Below are 22884 nucleotides of genomic sequence, written 5' to 3' on the forward strand. Positions count from 1 at the left end.
CTGCCCCCTGCTCCCTCCTGATCACCCCCCACCCCTCAGATTCTCCTCAGACCCCCCCCCCCCCCCCCCTGTGTACTGTATGCCTCTATCCCCCCTGTAATAACCCACTGATCACCTGTCAATCACCCATCAATCACCCCCTGTCACTGCCACCCATCAATCACCCCCTGTCACTGCCACCCATCAATCAGCCCCTAACCTGCCCCTTGCGGGCAATCTGATCACCCACCCACACCAATAGATTGCCCGCAGATCCGACGTCAGATCACCTTCCAAGTGCATTGTTTACATCTGTTCTCTACCCTAAACACCCACTAATTACCCATCAATCACCCCCTATCACCACCTGTCACTGTTACCCATCAGATCAGACCCTAATCTGCCCCTTGCGGGCACCCAATCACCCGCCTACACGCTCAGATTGCCCTTAGACCCCCCCTTATCAATTCGCCAGTGCATTATTTACATCTGTTCTTCCCTGTAATAACCCACTGATCACCTGTCAATCACCCATCAATCACCCCCTGTCACTGCCACCCATCAATCACCCCCTGTCACTGCCACCCATCAATCAGCCCCTAACCTGCCCCTTGTGGGCAATCTGATCACCCACCCACACCAATAGATCGCCCGCAGATCCGACGTCAGATTACCTTCCAAGTGCATTGTTTACATCTGTTCTCTACCCTAAACACCCACTAATTACCCATCAATCACCCCCTATCACCACCTGTCACTGTTACCCATCAGATCAGACCCTAATCTGCCCCTTGCAGGCACCCAATCACCCGCCTACATGCTCAGATTGCCCTCAGACCCTCACCTTATCAATTCGCCAGTGCATTATTTACATCTGTTCTTCCCAGTTAATAACCCACTGATCACCTGTCAATCACCTGTCAATCGCCCCCTGTCACTGCCACCCATCAATCAGCCCCTAACCTGCCCCTTGCGGGCAATCTGATCACCCACCCACACCAATAGATCGCCCGCAGATCCGACGTCAGATCACCTCCCAAGTGCATTGTTTACATCTGTTCTCTACCCTAAACACCCACTAATTACCCATCAATCACCCCCTATCACCACCTGTCACTGTTACCCATCAGATCAGACCCTAATCTGCCCCTTCCGGGCACCCAATCACCCGCCTACACGCTCAGATTGCCCTCAGACCCCCCCCCCCCTTATCAAATCGCCAGTGCATTATTTACATCTGTTCTTCCCTGTAATAACCCACTGATCACCTGTCAATCACCCATCAATCACCCCCTGGCACTGCCACCCATCAATCACCACCTGTCACTGCCACCCATCAATCAGCCCCTAACCTGCCCCTTGCGGGCAATCTGATCACCCACTCACACCAATAGATTGCCCGCAGATCCAACGTCAGATCACCTCCCAAGTGCATTGTTTGCATCTGTTCTCTACCCTAAACACCCACTAATTACCCATCAATCACCCCCTGTCACTGCTACCCATCAGATTAGACCCCTATCTGCCCCTAGGGCACTCAATCACCCGCCCACACCCTCAAAACGCCCTCAGACCCCAGCCCTGATCACCTCGCCAGTGCATTGCTTGCATCTATTCCCCCCTCTAATCACACCTTGAGACACCCAACAATCACCTCCTGTCACCACCTGTCACCCCCTAGCACACCTACCCATCAGATCAGGCCCTAATTTGCCCTGCGTGGGCTCGTGATCACTCGGCCAAACCCACAGATCCCCCTCAGACCCCCTTCCGATCACCTCCCCAGTGCATTGATTGCATCTATTTTCCCCTCTAACCACCCCCTGAGATACCCATCAATCACATCCTGTCACCCCCCTAGCACTCCTATCCATCAGATCAGGCCCAATACAACCTGTCATCTAAAAGGCCACCCTGCTTATGACCGGTTCCACAAAATTCGCCCCCTCATAGACCACCTGTCATCAAAATTTGCAGATGCTTATACCCCTGAACAGTCATTTTGAGACATTTGGTTTCCAGACTACTCACGGTTTTGGGCCCGTAAAATGCCAGGGCGGTATAGGAACACCACAAGTGACCCCATTTTAGAAAAAAGACACCCCAACGTGTTCTGTTAGGTGTATGACGAGTTCATAGAAGATTTTATTTTTTGTCAAAAGTTAGCGGAAATTGATTTTTATTGTTTTTTTTTCACTAACTTGTGACAAAAAATAAAACCTTCTATGAACTCGCCATACACCTAACGGAATACCTTGGGGTGTCTTCTTTCTAAAATGGGGTCACTTGTGGGGTTCCTATACTGCCCTGGCATTTTAGGGGCCCTAAACCCTGAGGCGTAGTCTAGAAAACAAATGCCTCAAAATGACCTGTGAATAGGACGTTGGGCCCCTTAGCGCACCTAGGCTGCAAAAAAGTGTCCCACATGTGGTATCGCCGTACTCGGGAGAAGTAGTATAATGTGTTTTGTGGTGTATTTTTACACATACCCATGCTGGGTGGGAGAAATCTCTCTGTAAAAGGACAATTGTGTGTAAAAAAAATCAAACAATTGTCATTTACAGAGATATTTCTCCCACCCAGCATGGGTATGTGTAAAAATACACCCCAAAACACATTGTACTACTTCTCCTGAGTACGGCGATACCACATGTGTGGCACTTTTTTGCACCCTAACTGCGCTAAGAGGCCCAACGTCCAATGAGTACCTTAAGGATTTCACAGGTCATTTTGAGAAATTTCATTTCAAGACTACTCCTTACGGTTTAGGGCCCCTAAAATGCCAGGACAGTATAGGAACCCCACAAATGACCCCATTTTAGAAAGAAGACACCCCAAGGTATTCCGTTAGTAGTACGGTGAGTTCATAGAAGATTTTATTTTTTGTCACAAGTTAGCGGAAAATTACACTTTGTGAAAAAATCTAATAAAAAGCAATTTCCGCTAACTTGTGACAAAAAATAAAATCTTCTATGAACTCACCGTACTCCTAACGGAATACCTTGGGGTGTTTAATTTCTAAAATGGGGTCATTTGTGGGGTTCCTATACTGTCCTGGCATTTTAGGGGCCCTAAACCGTGAGGAGTAGTCTTGAAATGAAATTTCTCAAAATGACCTGTGAAATCCTAAAGGTACTCATTGGACGTTGGGCCCCTTAGCGCAGTTAGGGTGCAAAAAAGTGCCACACATGTGGTATCGCCGTACTCAGGAGAAGTAGTATAATGTGTTTTGGGGTGTATTTTTACACATACCCATGCTGGGTGGGAGAAATATCTCTGTAAATGACAATTGTTTGATTTTTTTTTTACACACAATTGTCCTTTTACAGAGAGATTTCTCCCACCCAGCATGGGTATGTGTACACACATTAAACTACTTCTCCTGAGTACGGTGGTACCACATGTGTGGCACTTTTGTGCACCCTAACTGCGCTAAGGGGCCCAAAGTCCAATGAGCACCTTCAGGCTTTACAGGGATGCTTACAATTTAGCACCCCCCCCCCCCCCACTTGCCAGAACAGTTAACAAACCCCACAAATGACCCAATTTTGGAAAGAATACACGCTAAGGTATTCCATGAGGGCCATGGCGAGTTCATAGAAAATTGTATTTTTTGTCACAAGTTAGCGGAAAATGACATTTTGTGGAAAAAAAAACACAATTTCTGCTAACTTGTGACAAAAAATAAAATATTTTATGAACTCACCATGCACCTAACGGAATACTTTGGGGTGTCCTCTTTCCAAAATGGCATCATTCGTGGGGTCTGTCCTGGCATTTTAGGGTCTCTGCAATCATTACATGTATGGCCAGTATTAGGAGTTTCTGCTATACTCCTTATATTGGGCATAAGGGTAATGCACTCTGGGCTGAAAGGAAAAATGAACGTCAAACAATCAATCAATCAATGTGGATGAAAAAATATCTGCCAAAAAAATTTGAAAAAAATAAAGAGGGGAAGGCGTCTGCCAGGACATAGGAGCTGCCGCCCCAAAAATCCAAACCCACCAGCTCGTATGCCCTGGCAAACCAGATTTATCCATTCACACCGATCGATGTGGATGAACAAATCATTGCCAGAGTTCTTTTTTGATACAAAGTGTTTGCCAAAGCATATGAAACCCCAACACCACTCCTCGGCCCATATGCCTCGGCAAACGTATCTTTTTGACTGCGGAGGAGAAATCTCGTCCTGCAGCGCTGCATGCACCGACTTGTGTGTAAGCTGACAGACGCGCAATGTTCTGTCAGGATGCACCATCAGTGCTGCAGCTGGTTAGTCGTTCGCTCGGTCCACCTGGAAGGTTATTGGATGGAAAAAGAGAAAAAAAAAACCCAAAAAACAAGCAAGCAGCAAAGCAATTACTTCATTAACATTAATAAACTTTGAACTTTTTTAATAAAAAACTTAACATTGCAAACCAAACATTAACTTCTTTGCTTACCTGTTTTTTTTTGTTTTTTTTTAACTTACCTCCCGAGGACAAACCTCTCCTCCCCCATGGAACAATGTGCGAAGTGCAAATCGCACAGAGTTGTGGCGAAGTACATTACGCAATTTGTCCCAAGTGAAAGGAGAGGTTTCTGGCAGCCCTGTGTATTAGGGTCTCTGGAAACCCGATGTTTGGTTTCACACTGCATATTGACATATCCGGTGGGTCGAGCCCGCCGCACCGTATCGTCCAAAACAGACCTTCAGGCAATACCACAAGAGTAGCATTCGGCCTAGTAATGAACTGCGTCGCCATAGACTAACATGACTTCCGGGCCGATCGATATTGCCACAGAAGCCACGCAGTAACGTAGGCATGCACTAGCGTAGGGGGGGACCGCAAAGTGTAGGGGGGACTGCAAAGTGTGACTTTTGCTAGGCATTTTGCCCTAACGCATCGCAGCAGTGTGAAATAGCACTGAGAGACCCTTGTGTGCCTACCGCTGTGTGTGGAGTTCCCTACTCTCTAATAGTGTACCTGCTCGTGGTACCTCTCAAAACACTCCCCTAGGCATAGGCCAGGCTGGTCAGGACAGGTGGGACAATAAACAGTGGTGTCACGCCTTATTTCAGCCCTGCTGCAGACACGACAGCGTTTTCTTCGGATTCGTTGACCTGGGGTACTCGGAATTGGATAGGTGTAATGCCTTCCATGCAGCCGGCTAGTTGCATCTTGGGGTTGGGCCACGGCACCTCCTGGATACAGGAGTTCCATCACGATCTGTTTATTAAATTGAATAAACGATCCAGTTCTCCCAGCCTTACTGTAGAGAACAAAGCTGTTGTAAATTGCCAATTGAATGAGGTAAAAAGACACTTTTTTATACCAGCGTCTTGTTTTTCGGGCAACTAAATAGGGCGCTAACCTCTGGTCATTGAAATCCACCCCTCCCATGTTAGTATTATACTCATGGACGACAAGGGGTTTTTCAATGACCTGAGTTCGTCGTTGAATTTCAACTGTCGTGTCTGCGTGAATGGTGGACAGGAAGTAAACCTCCCTCTTGTCCTTCCATTTCACCGCGAGCAGGTCGTCAGCACACAACGCGGCCCTCTGCCCCCGTTCAAGTCTGGTGGTAATGAGCCGTTGGGGGAAGCCCCGGCGACTAGGCCGCACGGTGCCACAGCATCGGATTTTTTCGATTTTTAAGTGCTGAAAGAGGGCCACACTTGTGTAATAATTGTCCACAAAAAGATGGTACCCTTTCTGGAACAAGGGTGACACCAAGTCCCACACAACCTTTCCACTGCTCCCCAGGTAGTCAGGGCATCCGACCGGCTCCAATTTTGAGTCTTTTCCCTCATAGACCCTAAAATAAGATGTATAGATAGCCTGTGGCCCTTTCACAGAGCTTATAAAGTTTCACCCCATACCGGGCGCGCTTGCTTGGGATGTACTGTTTGATGCGAAGGCGCCCGGTAAAGCGTATGAGGGACTCGTCTACGCATATGTCTTGGTCAGGGGTATAAGCATCTGCAAATCTGGATGACAGGTGGTCTATGAGGGGTCGAATTTTGTGGAGCCGGTCAAAAGCAGAGTGGTCACTTCGATGACAGGTTTCGTTGTTATTGAAGTGCAGGAAGCGCAGGATGTTCTCAAATCGCGTCCTGGACATGGCAGCAGAGTACAGGGGAACATGATATGCTGGGTCCGTAGACCAATAAGACCGCAACACATTCTGCTTTACTAGTCCCGTGTGAAGGAGAAGGCCCAAAAAAATTTTCATTTCGGAAACTTGGACTGGTTTCCACCGAAAAGGCTGGGCAAGGAACTTTTCCGGATTGGCGGTTATATATTGTGTGGCCTTACGGTTGGTCTCTGCCACAATTAAGTCTAAGAGATCCTGGGTGAAGAATAGATAGAAAAAGTCTAGGGCCGATCCTAGATTATCTGTCTCCACCTGGACTCCAGACTGGGCGGTGAAAGGGGGAAGTACGGGTGCGGCGGAATCAAGGGATTGCCAATTTGGGTTTGCCAGCACCTCTGGTAAACTAGGGGTAGTACGGGCCCGTCTTCTTGGTGGCTGCGACTGGGATCTTACTGCACGTGCCACCGAACCAGTTTCAACTTCCATGCTGGTGCTCGCCACTTCACCAGGGTCTACGGAAGTACTGGTGCTAGGTCCAGGAGATGTTGTGCTGCTGGTGCCTGCCCCACCATGAAATCTCAGACCAGCACGAACACCACTCTGCTGCCCTTGAGGCCGATCCTGCGCCACCTGCGGTCCAACAACATGGGGTGTGGTACGCCTGGCTTTAGCCGGGACCTCAACCTCGTCATCACTATCGGTCAGTGAGCCACTGCTCAATTCAGGTTCAAACTCTGACCCGGAAGATTCGTCGAATGAGGCGTCCCAATCGTCCTCATCCGACTGGGCCATGTACCTGAGAACCTCATCATCGGAATACCCCTTTCTTGCCATGGTGGTCTGCTAAATTTAGGGGGTATTCCTCTGAGACTACCCAGAAAAAAAAGAGCACCTACCTAGCAAAAGGGAGTATTTGAGAGGTAGAAAGCTGTGGTCACTGAGTTTTGATAAAAAAATAAATCAAAACTGAGGTTTACAGTGCCACAGCTATTGTACAGTGTTTTTTGCAGTGATCAGAAAAAAAAATTCTGTCACTGCGGTGGGGCGGGCTGAACGCAAGTGCAGGCGAACGATCAGGCCTGATCGGGCAAACACTGCGTTTTTTGTGTGGATCCTAGTGACCCTAATAGATCTGACTGCGATCAGTAATGATCACTTACAGATACTATATAGTACCAATGTTGATTAGCGACAGTGATGACGCTAATTAGTGACTGTGGTGCAGTGGGCTGAGCACTAACTGACACAAAGGGGCCTAGCTAACTGGCCTAACTGCTAACACTAGTGATACTAAAAAAGTGACAGTTTTAACTGATCACTGTTTTTAGATCACTAGGATAGTGACAGGGGGGTGGTGGCGAGTGAGGAATCAGAGGCAATCAGAAACAATCACAGTACAATCAAAGGCAATCGCAGGCCAATCACAGGGCACTCAATTCACGGGACAATTGAAGCCAATCACGGGACAATCAAAGCCAATCACAGGGCAATCAAAGCCAATCACAGGGCAATCAAAGCCAATCACGGCACAATCAAAGCCAATCACAGGCCAATCAAAGCCAATCACAGGGTAATCAAACCAATCACTGCACAATCAAAGCCGATCACAGGCCAATCACAGCCAATCACAGGCCAATCAAACCAATCACGGCACAATCAAAGCCGATCACAGCCAATCACAGGCCAATCAAACCAATCACGGCACAATCAAAGCCGATCACGGGACAATCAAAGCCAATCACAGGCCAATCACAGGGCAATCAAGGGACAATCACGGGACAATCAAATACAATGACAGCACAATCAAACTGAATGTCAGCACAATGAAATACAATTACAGCACAATCAACTACAATGCACTGGGAAGGTGATTGGGGGGGGGGGGAGGGTTCTGAGGGCGATCTGAGGGTTATGGGGGGTTGAATAGGTGCCCGCACGGGGCAGATATTGGGTCCTGATCTGATGGGTGGCAGACACAGGGGGTGACCGATGGGAGATCAGTGAGTGATTACAGGGGAGAATAGATGTAAACAATGCACTGGGGAGGTTATCAGGAGGGGGGGTCTGAGGGCAATCTGAGGGTCTGTGTGGGTGATCAGGTGCCCCCAAGGGACAGTTTAGGGTCTGCGCTGATGGGTGGTGGTGACAAGGGGTGATAGACAGGTGATAGATGGGTGATAGACAGGTGATCAGTGGGTAAGGCAGCTATATAGCTGTATACAGCATACAGGGGGGTGGTCTGGGAGGGGGGTCTGGGGGGGATCTAAGGGTAGGGGGGGTGATCAGGGGACCCTAGGGGGCAGTTAGGGACCTAACCTAGGGGATAGCGTCCCTAGATAGTGACAGGGAGTGATTGATGGGTTTTTAGGTGGGTGGTGGGGTGCAGATACTGGTGTGCTGGGGTGGTCAGGGGGGGTTCTGAGGGCTGGGGTGGGCGATCGGGGGGTCTGTGTGGGGCAACGTGCGCTGGTATACTTGTCTGATAGGGCTGCCTGTCCTCTCTGATGGTCGCACGACGAGTGACCATCAGCGGAGGAGGAAGCCAGTATAATACACTTTGTTACAATAACAAAGTGTATTATACTCTCCTGATTGGCCGGATCGCCGCATTTGAAACCCGCCGGCGCTGCTAATTGGCCGGCGGGTTTCCGTGCAGGGTGGGTGGAGCCTATTGCCAGCGGCGATCGCGTCATTGATGACGCGATCGCCGCACAGCCACCGCTGATGCCGCCCCCGCCGATGGGCGTATTGCGGTCGTTTGGGCCCAGTCTTTGCCGCCGCCCATCGGCTGGGGGCGGTCGGCAAGTGGTTAAGCACTGTGACAGATATCGGGAGGATTTGGTTGGGAAAATCCAGGATGGGGTTTATGTCTCACCCAGGTTCAGGTTTTTTGCATCCCTGTTCCCTTGATGCAGCTCAGGTTTTGCTGTACGCATGCAGTAATGAGATGGGCTGGGTTTCCTGCAGGGGAAACTTGATTAGTTGCAGGCTGTCAGTCTAATACTGCTCTCTGCCTGGGACTGACCTAAGCTGCGTCAGGAGTTTTTGATGAACGCAAAGTAAACTGCAATACTGTTGTTTCTCTTGTGAACTGAATGCCATGGAGAGTGCTAGCCTCTCTATATAGCTGTTAGACTGGGAAAATACCTGTGTGTGTAGATTAGCAGCCTGAGTGGCAGGATTTTGTTTTGCATTTTATTTGTTCGCATGTAAATAGAGTGCATAGCTGTAAAATAAAGCTCCACGTTTGCTGTTTGAACACTATTGGAGCCTGCTGTGCCTGTGTGATATGTGTTTTGAGACTCCTCCCAGGGAGCCCAACACCCCGCTACCTAGAGTTCCCCAACCCTGTCCTTAGGGCCCACCAACAGTGATGATTTATGGAAATCCACAGAGGTAGTTTATCAGCTCTGCTGAGACACTGATTACCCCACCTGTGCATGTTTGTGGTTTCCTGCAAAACATGTACTGCTGGTGGGCCTTGAGGACAGGGTTGGGGAACTCTGCATACAGCAATCACAGGAGAATCTTCAGATCAATTCTATACATTTTTTTTGCGGGGGGGGGGGGGGGGGGGGGAAATCGGGGAGATCCTCACTTCAGTGAGCTGCTGATCTATCACCAGGTTCACCATATGCTGCTGAAGATGACAGCGCTATATAAATGCATAATAATAATATAGTAAGACATTTGACTATTACCCCAAAGATGTGTGTATGGTGTGTGTACAATCTCTATGCCCCAAGAAGCGTGTATGGGTGTGTACAATCTCTATACCCCCCAGGTTACGGCTTCTCACCTTTAGGATTGCTGTAAAGACTATGGAAACCGACATCACAGATCTGCTTCACGAACTGTCGGGGGACCAGCTGGAAAAACGGACGAGTCTTCCCATTGGCTGACTTCTTAGACTGGAGGATATCTGACAGATATGGGTTGTGGATCTTCTCCATCTGGAAAATAAAGCATATGTATGCAGACCAAACAATATAGACAGCACTGCCTGTTGGGCACACATGTATATTCTGCATAGCAGTGCATTCTGCAGATACAATGATGTATGGATTTCTGTGTGTAATGCAGAGCTGTGCTGTTCAATGTAGTCGCATGGATTCAGCTCAGAAACAGAGAGCAGCGCAGGTGCCATGAGGATGGGTAAAACCCATGACCAGTGCTACTACAGAGCAACGTCAAGTTACGGCGCCCAAGTTACTATAAACACAGCCTGCCTGAGCAATAGTTGGCAGCCGAATAACGTCCTTTCCTCTGAGCCCATGGTGGAGTGGGAATAGTAATTACCGCTGCTGGGACTTTTGCAGGAGCAGAGTGAGCTGTTTTTTCGGCTTTGCCCTGCGTCCAAATTTCCCCTTGTGGTTTTTGCATGTATGCGTTTCCAGGCCCTAATTATATTCACTGGAGATGACACCTTTGCGATCTCAACAATACCGATTACTAAAGAAATCATAAATGCACCTTATTACAAAATGATGAAATCACCTCAGCCACACTTTCCCAACACAAAAATGAATTAACTTCTTCAAGGAGAACTCATAGGACAGGGGTACAATTAGCAAGTTTGTGTCAAAGGATTCTTCCTAGCTTTCCCAGTACTTCCTGCCAGATCAAGTACTGTATATACTCACATATAAGCCTGATTTTTCAACACAAAAAAAAATGCACTTAAAAGTTACCCCCTCAGCTTATATGCGAGTCAGTGGAGCAGAACGGAGGGTGGAGCAGGTTTTGTTACTGGCAGAGGAGTGTAAGGATCGTGCACTAGTGATTCTGCTCTTGCCAGCTGGCTCCTTGCTGTGTCCCTGCCCCATATCCCCCTGCAGCATGGTGTGCATGCAGAGTGCGCTGGCCAAGACTACACGTGTTTCTCCTGGCTTGTGAATCAGAGTTTGCAAGCAACGTGTCAGTGGTGCAATGATCCTGTGTGGCAATCGCTGTCTCTCATATCTAAGGTGTCTTAAGATACAGCTGTATCATCCTTGGGGCACATCTGGCTATGGGGAGAGGGTCTGACTTGCACTGGGGCATATCAGGTTACTTTGGAGGGGGCTATACTAGATAGGGGGCTTATACGAGAGTCAATCACTTTTTCCTGATTTCTGGGGGAAAATTGGATACCTCGGCTTATACGCAGGTTGCCTTATAGGCGAGTATATACGGTAACCATCAATCTCAGATTAGCAATGACAGAAATTATAACAGAATCATACCAGTTGGAGTGTCTGCAAAATGCCAGAGTTTTTAACACACCTAAAAGATCCACTGGCTTCAAAAGACTCTCCGATTTGTACACTCCCAGCTGCTTTCACCAGGAAGAGATGACCTTACTGTAGAGCAAGGATTATTAATTTCCATAATTTCTTCATATTTCAAGGGTTATGAGGCTCCTAGGATGTCCACCTTCACACAGGTTGTTGGGCTCAGTCTAACATCCGTTATGGAAGGTTTTCAGACAAACTGGACTTACCCAAGGGCGTGTCCGATGGCTGACCGATGGATGTATAAACTGAAAGCTCTGCTCACCCGTCTTTTAAAAGTGGCTCCATGTGGAAAGCCTTGGCGATATCACCACAGGCTACAAGGGGCAGACATGGAGAAAGACACTGAGACCTTCAATAAGAGGAAGAAGGGGCTCCCCAAAACTGCAAAAACTGACAGAGTTCTTCACACAGCGGAGCTCTCGGTGAATGAAACTCCCGCTCCCCACTCCTTATTTACCCACCCTCCAGGGAGATTCTTCACTAGAGACCTCTCACCATCCACCAGCAGCCTCCAGAAATCCAGGCCCAGGCTCTCTGAACTGCCAGCTAACTCTCAGGTATGGGGCACAGAGGGGGGGGAGGAGGAAGGTCAAGCTGATCCAGCACACCAGATAGCCAGCATTCCTTCCACAGACCAGGCTGTCACACAGACATACCTTAAAGTGGATCCGAGATAAACTTTAACTCATGGCATAATTGTGTTCCTTACATATAGTTTATAGGGCATTCCGCAAGCCAAATACTTTTTTTTTGTTCGTTTTAATACTCGAATTCCCTATAAACTAAACAAGCCTCACCCACAGCTTTTTCACAATGCCTTGGCACTGTAGCAAGGGCTCATGGGAGCTCAGTCTGGGCAGGAGGAGGGGGAGGTGTTAATAGCCAGAGATTTCAGAGGCAGAGGGGAGGAGGGAGGAGGAGGGAATTAGGTCTTCACAGGCTGAGGGCTGGAGATGCAGTGCAGCTTACCTGTGTGTTATGTTTACAAACAGAACATGGCTGTCCTCAGCATGACTGTTTGCAGCTAGATATGCTGTGTAAACTATCTAAACTTTAGATAAGATATATAGACAAGTTACTTGTTATAGTTAGTTTTTCATCTCGGATCCGCTTTAAGACATGCTTTCCCTACAACTAATATGAGGTATACATCCTTTAATTTGCAAAGATCTTTAGACTCCCTGAGGAAAAGGGTTTCTGTTGATGAAGACAGTCTAGTGCATTGACAACTGAGCGCAACAACATGGTTTATTTCTTGGAAGCCCAAGAGGCAGACTTGGATGGATGAAGATGAAGTTGGCTTATCAAGAAGATCACAGCAGATGCTGAAACATAAATTCCGGGGATACCAGAATCTGTTAGCCCAACTAACCCGAAGTCCTATCTGAAAAAAGTGATAAACTGTCGTCTCTCAATTGTCTGACCACGCAACTATAATAGAGCGTGCTCATAGAATCCCCAAACCCAAATCTCTCACTGATAGCATCCAGAGTCCTGGTGAAAATTCATAACTTTGAGACTAAAGAGCAACTGCTTTGGGCAGTGAGAAGAATGGGTTCTCTACCTGAGCCCTACATGAAAATCTTATTGTTCCCAGATTTGTCTCAATACACCCTGCAATTTCATAAATCCTTTTAAAGCCACCAGATCCAGTATAAATGGGGCTACCTACTAAATTAATTGTTAATAGAGGCGGTTCCACTCACATTGTGACATCGCCAGAAGAAGGACTGCACCTTCTAAATCAGTGGAACATTAGACCTGAAGATAAAGTCGCTAAAAGATCAACCCCAAAATCTCAATCAATAAAAAAAAAAAAGGCCGATGGACTGGCAAATGGTTTCCTGAGCTGGGTGAGAAGCTACTTTGACCTTTCACTGGCAGATGCTGTCTAACTTTTGTTTAGGTTACCAGAGGCTCCTCCTAGTGCTAGGTACACACAATGAGATTTTCTGGCAGATCGATTATTTCCAGCATTTCCTATCTGAATTCTGATTAATTTTCCGATAGATTCTACATAGAAGTGATCGGAAAATCTATTGAAAATCAGATCGGACATGCTGGAAATAATCAATCTGGCAGGAAATCTGCCAGAAAATCTCATCGTATGTACCTAACATTAGGAGGAAAGTAATCTTTCAGTCTCTGCTGATACTGCAGTTATTGTTCATATAGTTCTGTTTATTATCTGTTCTTTGAATTTTTTTATTCTGATATTCTGTCTTTTTGCAAACTCTGATGTACTCCATAGTTTGAATATACTTTTCCAATTTAGCAACTTAGGGCTGGTGCACACCAAAACCCGCTAGCAGATCCGCAAAATGCTAGCAGATTTTTAAACGCTTTTTTTTATTTTTATGAGGCGTTTTGCTAGCGTTTTGCGGATTGCTGCTGCGGTTTTCAGTATAGTAGATTTCATATATTGTTACAGTAAAGCTGTTACTGAACAGCTTCTGTAACAAAAACGCCTGCAAAACCGCTCTGAACAGGCGTTTTTCAGAGCGGTTTGCGTTTTTCCTATACTTAACATTGAGGCAGAAACGCATCCGAAATCCAAAAAATGCCTCACCCAGGCATTTTTCGTTTCTGCAAAACGCCTGCCGCTCTGGTGTGCACCACCCCATTGAGATACATTGACCAAGCAGATCCGCAGCCGCAAGCGGATCTGAAAACGCCCAAAAAGCCGCTCGGTGTGCACCAGCCCTCACTGATGATCCTGACTTTTAGCATACTTAAGGGGACCATACACTGGTCGATTTCAGGCATCGATCGATCCTATAGAATTGATCAGAAATCGATTCTATTGAATTAGTCGATCGATTTGCAGCCGATTTCAGTGGATTTAATATATCTGACTGGACGGAAAATCTAGGTCGATCTGCTGCTGGCAGCAGATCAATGGCCCATAGAGTTGCATTGGATCTAATGGTCCAATAATGCATTTAGATCGATTTCCAATAGATTTAATTCTGAAATCTATTGGAAATCTGTTCCTAGTGTGTGGCACACATCAGATAGATTCCTTCCTCAGATTGGACTTGACAGACGTCTGACAGAAATCTATCTGATGGTCGAATCTGCTTCAAATCTATAAGTGTATGGCCACCTTTAGACTTAAAAAGGTTATTTAACCTGTAACAAAAAAAAAAAAAAAAAGGTTTCACTTACCTGGGGCTTCTACCGGACCCCTGCAGACGTCCTGTGCCTGTGGCGGTCCTCATGGATACGAGAAAACTTTGTACTGTGGCTGCACAGGAAGCTCCCAGAGACACAAGCGGGAGTGAGGACGCGTGCAGACGAGGCCAAGCAGGCGCAGTGGCGTTCATATAGTTACACAAAAAAGGGAAAGCGACCCGCTCCGGGGAACATGAGAACCAGTGCAGGACAGGACGTCTGCAGGGGGGCCAGTAGAAGCCCCAAGTAAGTGACACTTTTTTTTTTTTTTTTTTTAAAGGTTAAGGAACCCGCTTAAATTAAATGAGTATTAAGATTTTGCTGGTTTAACACCGAAGGTCTGAACTCTCCTTAAAAAGACATGCTATGTGGAAGGAAGTCTCCAGAGCCAATGCAGACATCCTATTTGCACAGGAAACCCACTTCTTGGAAGGAAAAGCTCCACATTGCTCACACAGGACAGAGGCGCTGGGCTGAGACTTAGACACTTGTTGCTGTATGCTCTGTCCGCATTGCCTGATGAAGCGCAGCCACACCTGCAAAATGCGTTGCCATGACCTTTTGGAGTGTATATATATGAATAAATGTGCTTGTTGATATAATATCAACCTGTTTTCGTGTCTGCTTGAAAGAGGTGAGTCACCACTGCCTCCCCTGGATTTTTTAAGTTTTTACTACTTTTATCCTTTTGGCGCCTCTGTTCCTTTCCACGTTGCTCACATAAGGACTATCATAGATCTTACAAAGCAATTTAAAAAAGAAAAGAAAATAGGTGTCTTAGTAGCTTTTCTTAACTATGTGTCTGCTGTAATCTCAAATACTATCTCTGATCAATAGGGCAGATTTATGATTGTGATCTGTACAATTAATGCTGAAATCTTTACTTTAGTCAACATCTATGCACCTAATATGGGCCAACTGGCATTTATTTAATATATACTCAAAATATCTAAGAAACACCAAGAAGGTACACTTGTGATGGGAGGTGATTTTAATATATGAACATCTCATTTATTAGATCATGTCTCTATTCAAAACTTCTTACACCAAGAGCATCTGTTTGACCCATGGTGGGCTTTACATAGTACAGTACATAGTAGGATTTCACCTTCCAATCCCTAGTCAAGAATATTTTTTTTTTCTCCTTGACAAATCCACTCTACAAAGAGCTATTAATGCAGAAATCGGAAAGATATCCTGCTCTGACCATCAGGGCCGGGCCGAGGCATAGGCTGGAGAGGCTCCAGCCTCGGGGCGCAGTGTAGGAGGGGGCGCACAATTCATTCAGCTGTCATTCCTAATTGTGTATGAAGCAGAGAGAAATAAGAAAAGGGGATACATAGCAGTGACTGCAAGCCAGATAACTAGATATTAAGGTGTTGGGGAGGTTGAGGGCCCTGTGGCCCTCTTAGTCTAATAGCAATCAGTGTGTGACGGCTGGGGTGGGAGGGATGGAGGGGCGCACTGTTAGTGTAATAGCAATCAGTGTGTGACGGCTGGGGTGGGAGGGATGGAGGGGCCTCTTAGTGTAATAGCAATCAGTGTGTGACGGCTGGGGTGGGAGGGATGAGGGAGGAGCCTCTTAGTGTAATAGCAATCAGCGTGTGACGGCTGGGGTGGGAGGGATGGAGGGGCCTCTTAGTCTAATAGCAATCAGTGTGTGATGGCTGGGGTGGGAGGGATGGAGGGGCGCACTGTTAGTGTAATAGCAATCAGTGTGTGACAGCTGGGGTGGGAGGGATGAAGGGGCCTCTTAGTGTAATAGCAATCAGTGTGTGACACCTGGGGTGGGAGGGGCCTCTTAAGGTGGCCACTAACGGTCCAATTTCTAGTGAAAAATCGTTCGAGCGATCAGAAATTCTGATCGGACGAAAAATCGTTCACTACACCATCAACTAACCAATCATTGCTTCCTACCTATCACGACCACCAAGAAAATCCAAATTTTCGTTCGATGAAAATTCATTCGGGCGACATTTTTTTTACTCGTTCATACATGATTGTGTCCACCAATGGAGATTATTTACAACCAATCTTATCAGAATTTCTGATCGCTCGAACGATTTTTCGCTAGAAATTGGACCGTTAGTGGCCAGCTTTAGTGTAATAACAATCAGTGTGTGATGGCTGGGGTGGGAGGGATGGGGGAGGGGCCTCTTAGTGTAATAGCAATCAGTGTGTGGCGGCTGGGGTGGAAGGGATGGAGGGGCCTCTTAGTGTAATAGCAATCAGTATGTGACGGCTGGGGTGGGAGGGATGGAGGAGGGGCCTCTTAGTGTAATAGCAATCAGTGTGTGACGGCTGGGGTGGGAGGGATGGGGGAGGGGCATCTTAGTGTAATAGCAATCAGTGTGTGACGGCTGGGGTGGGAGGCATGGAGGTAGGGCCTCTTAGTGTAATAGCAATCAGTGTGTGACGGCTGGGGTGGGAGGGATAGAGGAGAGGCCTCTTAGTGTAATAGCAATCAGTGTGTGACGGCTGGGGTGGGAGGGATGGGAGGGGCCTCTTAGTGTAATAGCAATCAGTGTGTGATGGCTGGGGTGGGAGGGATGGGGGAGGGGCCTCTTAGTGTAATAGCAATCAGTGTGTGACGGCTGGGGTGGGAGGGATGGGAGGGGCCTCTTAGTGTAATAGCAATCAGTGTGTGATGGCTGGGGTGGGAGGGATGGGGGAGGGGCCTCTTAGTGTAATAGCAATCAGTGTGTGACGGCTGGGGTGGCAGGGATGGGGGAGGGGCCTCTTAGTGTAATAGCAATCAGTGTGTGACGACTGGGGTGGGAGGGATGAGGGAAGGGCCTCTTAGTCTAATAGCAATCAGTGTGTGACGGCTGGGGTGGGTGGGATGGCAGAGGGGCCTCTTAGTGTAATAGCAATCAGTGTGTGACGGCTGGGGTGGGAGGGATGGAGGAGGGGCCTCTTAGTGTAATAGCAATCAGGGTGTGACAGCTGGGGTGGGAGGGATGGAGGGGCCTCTTAGTGTAATAGCAATCAGTGTGTGACGGCTGGAGGGGGAGGGGAGGGGCCTCTTAGTGTAATAGCAATCAGTGTGTGACGGCTGGGGTGGGAGGGATGGGGAGGGGCCTCTTAGTGTAATAGCAATCAGTGTGTGACGGCTGTGGTGGGAGGGTTGGAGGGGCCTCTTAGTGTAATAGCAATCAGTGTGTGACGGCTGGGGTGGGAGGGTTGGAGGGGCCTCTTAGTGTAATAGCAGAGGCGCTTCTAGAGACCAGCGGACCAGCTAATTGCCTAGGGCACCAGATTTATGGCAGGCGCTTTGAGGGAAAACAAGTTTATTTTTCCTGTCCTTAGAGAGTGAAAACTTAGGGAACGGGGATAAAAAGTTCTAATGAAAGCCTTTGCTGCTCAGCCTCAAATAAGGAATCTACAAAACTTTTGTCTACAACACTTTGTATGGCATTCCCTAATGTTAGTATTATCTCAAGATCTTTAGGGCCCTTTCACACCAGAGGGCTTTTTCAGCGTTTTAACGCCACAGCCGAAGTTGGCGTTTTCCTAGGTAACAGAAAGAAAATAGACTTTCATTTTACCATTCACACTAAACGCCGCGTTTTGGAGCGTTGCGTTTCAACGCTCCCAGGCGCTTTTTCTGAGCCTACCGCGGCGTTTCTCATTACAATTGATTGTAATGTATTGGCGTTAAAACGCCTTAAAAACGCCTTGAAAACGCCTGCAGCCAAAACGCAGCGTTTTAGCCTTTAACCGCTGCCTGTAGTGTGAAAGAGCCCTTAGTGTCTGTGTGACTCCTGTCCTGCCCGCCCCTCCTTATCAGGGCCGTATGGCCTTGCAGGGCTGCTATTGCTCGGGACTCTAGGAGGGGGAGGGCGAAGAAGAGCCAGGCAGATGTGAGTAGCACAAGGACACTTTTTTTCCTGCATTTGCAGAAGAAGAGGTTTTTTTTCAGTTACACTTCCAGGCTTCTTCCTAGAAGCCTGCTGCTAGTGCTAGCAGCCAGTGACTCATTCACCCAGCCCCCCCTGAACAACACTGGAGAGTGGAGACAAGAGAGGATCAGCTTGTAATTAGCTGCTTGTAACTAGCAGTGCTGTCCCTGTCAGAGCTGAGAGAGGATTAGCCAGGAGTTTTAAGTGCTGCATTCTCTAGCCAGCATGGACTACGGATAGAAGGCTGCCAGGTACTACACTATAACATCCTCCAAACGGCTGTGATCTACGGAGTCAGTGTGCTATCTCCCATCTGCTCACATGCTGTGCCTGCTGCCCCATCTCCCTGCATAAACACACAGCCTAGTCACAAATCCCCTCCACCCAGCTCCTTCACTTAGCTGTAACCACCCTCCAGCATTCACTCTACACCAGGTAGCATACAGCTTGCCCTTGCTCTCTCTGCACCACCAGTTATGTGCCTACTCACTCCCCAGCCTATCAGCGCCCTCAATTACACACACACACACACACACACACACACACTGTACACACACACACACTGTACACACACACACACTGTACACACACACACTGTACACACACACACACACACACACTGTACACACACACACACACTGTACACACACACACACACACTGTACACACACACACACTGTACACACACACACACACACACTTTTTACATTGCACTTTACATGTCTATTGCGGTGTGATCTTTTCCCACTAGTGCGTGGCATTTTTTCCCAGAACGCAGATTGCCGGCTTGCGCAAACCTCATTGTGCTCCATTCCCGACGCTAATATGGCGCGAATGCGGCAAGTGGAAAAGGCAGCTTGTGCGATCGAAATGCAGTGTGTTTGTGCTCGCTGGTGGAAATGGGCCCTAATTAATTTTCCTGGTCCTTAGTTAGCACCCGGAGGGCTGGAACCCACTAGAGTGATTTTCGGAGCATTTAGGGAACGATTCAAACCGCTAGTGATTTCCCTAAATGCTCATCTAATGTTAGTGGATGGGACAAATTCCATTGGAGCGACTGCGATTACTAAATCGCAAAACTCAGGACATGCAGCATTTTTTAGCGGTTAGCGTTTTTGCAATGTAAAGTATATAAACGCTGGCATAATCGCTCATCAAATCCTGCACAGAGAGGTTTTGCTAGCGTTTTAAAGTTAATCGCTACACAACCGCTGCCATATTGATTACACTTTTTAAAATCGCTACCGAAAACGCTCATGAAATCGCTTACAAACCGCTCATACAAAACGCTAGCGATTAGCCATAGCGTTTTGTCGTGAGTTCCAGGCCTCAATCATGTGTTCACTCCCTCCCAGCACATCACTTCCCCCCAGCACCTACAATTATGTGCTTACTCCCTGTTCAGCCCACCACCACAGCACCTAAAATCATGTGCACAATATATAAGGCAATGTGAAGCACTAGGCTGGTTGAGGGAAATAAATGTACAATTTGATGGCAAGCTGGTAAATGTACACAGCATGATGCAGAAGAGAGGCTTGCCTCCTACAGTGTCCTTAGAAAAAAACTCTGTCTGCTTTCTCAACATTGCAAAGACTGCATGTGGTCAGCTAGATAAGGTATTACACAGGTTGAAAAGTTTTCGACAGTCCCTAGACTCCATGTGACTGCTGCAGCTTGTGTGAGAGACTGGCAGGACAGGAGTCACATTACAGGCAAGTCGCCTCTGTGTTATGTGGCTGCAATAGATAAGCTCTCTGCTCCATGTCAGGCTATTCTCACTCTCTCTCCACTCCTCCTCTCTCCCTCATTCACCTTTGTTTCCCCCCTTCCCCTAGTGCTGGCTCTCTTTTCCTCCTCTCAAATCAAATCAAAGATAGCTTTATTGGCATGACCAGTCCAAGATTAATTACAGGTATTGCCAAAGCAAGGAGAAAAGGGGGACATGGAAGGGGGGTGGTGTAGGGGGACAATAGCTAAGCAGTTTGTGGACATTTTTTAGGTTTACAGTTCCGTTATGCTCCTCTCAGTATGTGACATGCTGTGACATAGTGTGCAGTGATTGTCACTGTGGATTCCTCCTCTCAGTCTGTGGCATGCTGTGACATAGTGTGCAGCAGTTGTCACTGTGGATTCCTCCTCTCAGTCTGTGGCATGCTGTGACATAGTGTGCAGCGGTTGTCACTGTGGGTTCCTCCTCTCAGTCTGTGGCATGCTGTGATGTAGTGTGCAGTGATTGTCACTGTGGATTCCTCCTCTCAGTCTGTGGCATGCTGTGACATAGTGTGCAGCAGTTGTCACTGTGGATTCCTCCTCTCAGTCTGTGGCATGCTGTGACATAGTGTGCAGTGATTGTCACTGTGGATTCCTCCTCTCAGTATGTGGGATGCTGTGATGTAGTGTGCAGCGGTTGTTACTGTGGGTTCCTCCTCTCAGTCTGTTGCATGCTGTGACATAGTGTGCAGCGGTTGTCACTGTGGATTCCTCTTCTCCCAGTAGGATATATGTTTTTCTCTCATCTTCTAGTGTGAGAAAGTCTGGGAATAGTTCCAACAATTTATTAAAGTAAGTGTCCCTGGTTGCAGTATATTTGGGGCAGTGCAGCAGGAAGTGGCTTTCATCCTCAAGGGTCTTCTGCTCACAGTGCTGGCATAGTCTCTCCTCCCTGGGTTTGTATGTCTGTCTGTGTCTCCCAGACTCTATTTCGAGGTTGTGAGCACTCAATCTGTAGACACTCAGGATTTTCCTCTCTTGGGAGTTTTGGAGCTTTTCCAGCTATGGGGCCATTTTATATTATCTCTGTAGAGACTGGTATATGGCTAGCTTTTGTGACGGTTTTATTTCACTCCATTTTTCCACATAGTCCTCTTTGCTCTTGGCTGTGGTGTGTTTCATCTGCCTCTCTCTGGATAGTGTAATTGTTAAGGGCTCTGTCTCTGGCACAGGCAACCTGGGTTCAAATCTCTATTTCTTCCTACTCAGCACCTATTCAGTAGGAGACCTTGGGCAAGACTCCCTAACACTGCTACTGCCTACTGAGCAAGTCAGCACTGAGTCGGCCAGGAGAAAAGTAATTATAAATGTTCCTTGTTACTCTTTACTTTTCCACCCAATCTTACCCTTACAATCTTATTATTAGTAACCCTAGCCTATAGCTGTCAATACATGCATTCATTTTTACAGACCGATTCTTTCAAAATGATCGAATATGGCGATTATCAACCACCACATCGATCAGAATTCAATCAATCCATGGCAAAAATGTACCTAAAGTACAATCAAGCAGTAAACTTTTACAATTGGACACAGCGGTATAGAGGCGGTAGATCGGCGGCTCGTAGTATTGCGAGTATTGCCGCATTGCGAATATTTTCATGGAGAGGTGGGGGCGCCACAGGTTTCCTTGCCTGGAGTGACAAAATGGCCAGAGGCGCCCCTGTGTAATAGCAATCAGTGTGTGACGGCTGGGGTGGGAGGGATGGGGAGGGGCCTCTTAGTGTAATAGCAATCAGTGTGTGACGGCTGGGGTGGGAGGGATGGGGGAGGGGCCTCTTAGTGTAATAGCAATCAGTGTGTGACGGCTGGGGTGGGAGGGATGGGGGAGGGGCCTCTTAGTGTAATAGCAATCAGTGTGTGACGGCTGGGGTGGGAGGGATGGAGGGGCCTCTTAGTGTAATAGCAATCAGTGTGTGACGGCTGGAGTGGGAGGGATGGGGGAGGGGCCTCTTAGTCTAATAGCAATCAGTGTGTGACGGCTGGGGTGGGAGGGATGGGGGAGGGGCCTCTTAGTGTAATAGCAATCAGTGTGTGGCGGCTGGGGTGGGAGGGATGGGAGGAGCCTCTTAGTTTAATATCAATCAGTGTGTGACGGCTGGGGTGGGAGGGATGGGGGAGGGGCCTCTTAGTCTAATAGCAATCAGTGTGTGAAGGCTGGGGTGGGAGGGATGGGGGAGGGGCCTCTTAGTGTAATAGCAATCAGTGTGTGACGGCTGGGGTAGGAGGGATGGGGGAGGGGCCTCTTAGTGTAATGACAATCAGTGTGTGACGGCTGGGGTGGGAGGGATGGGGAGGGGCCTCTTAGTGTAATAGCAATCAGTGTGTGACAGCTGGGGTGGGAGGGATGGGGAGGGGCCTCTTAGTATAATAGCAATCAGTGTGTGACGGCTGGGGTGGGAGGGATGGGGAGGGGCCTCTTAGTCTAATAGCAATCAGTGTGTGATGGCTGGGGTGGGAGGGGTGGGGGGGCACTTTGGTGTCTCAGCCTTGGGTGCTGGAGGACCTTGTCCCGGCTCTGCTGACCATGCCCCAGCAGCTAGTTCTTAAATTGCATTATCTGGGAAAGTTAACTCACTTATAACCTCTCCTGAGAATGTTGCTCAAATTTACACAGCATTAGACCATTTACTTAAGGAGAATGAGACAGAAGACATTGATATCACTTCTCTATGGGGAGCTCAAAAAACTGTCGTAGG

General features: G+C 47.8%; 1 protein-coding gene across 1 annotated transcript in view; it reads right to left on the minus strand.

The window, feature by feature from the left end:
* Positions 1-22884, minus strand: part of LOC137525257 (protein mono-ADP-ribosyltransferase PARP9-like) — a 193677-nt gene that overhangs the window by 6743 nt on the left and 164050 nt on the right. Inside the window, exon 6 of the mRNA XM_068246281.1 lies at positions 9860-10013. Within this exon, the coding sequence (XP_068102382.1) occupies positions 9860-10013 (154 nt within the window). The remainder of the gene's footprint in view (positions 1-9859; positions 10014-22884) is intronic.

This window comes from Hyperolius riggenbachi, chromosome 7 (assembly GCF_040937935.1).
Source record: "Hyperolius riggenbachi isolate aHypRig1 chromosome 7, aHypRig1.pri, whole genome shotgun sequence".
Classification (NCBI taxonomy): domain Eukaryota; kingdom Metazoa; phylum Chordata; class Amphibia; order Anura; family Hyperoliidae; genus Hyperolius; species Hyperolius riggenbachi.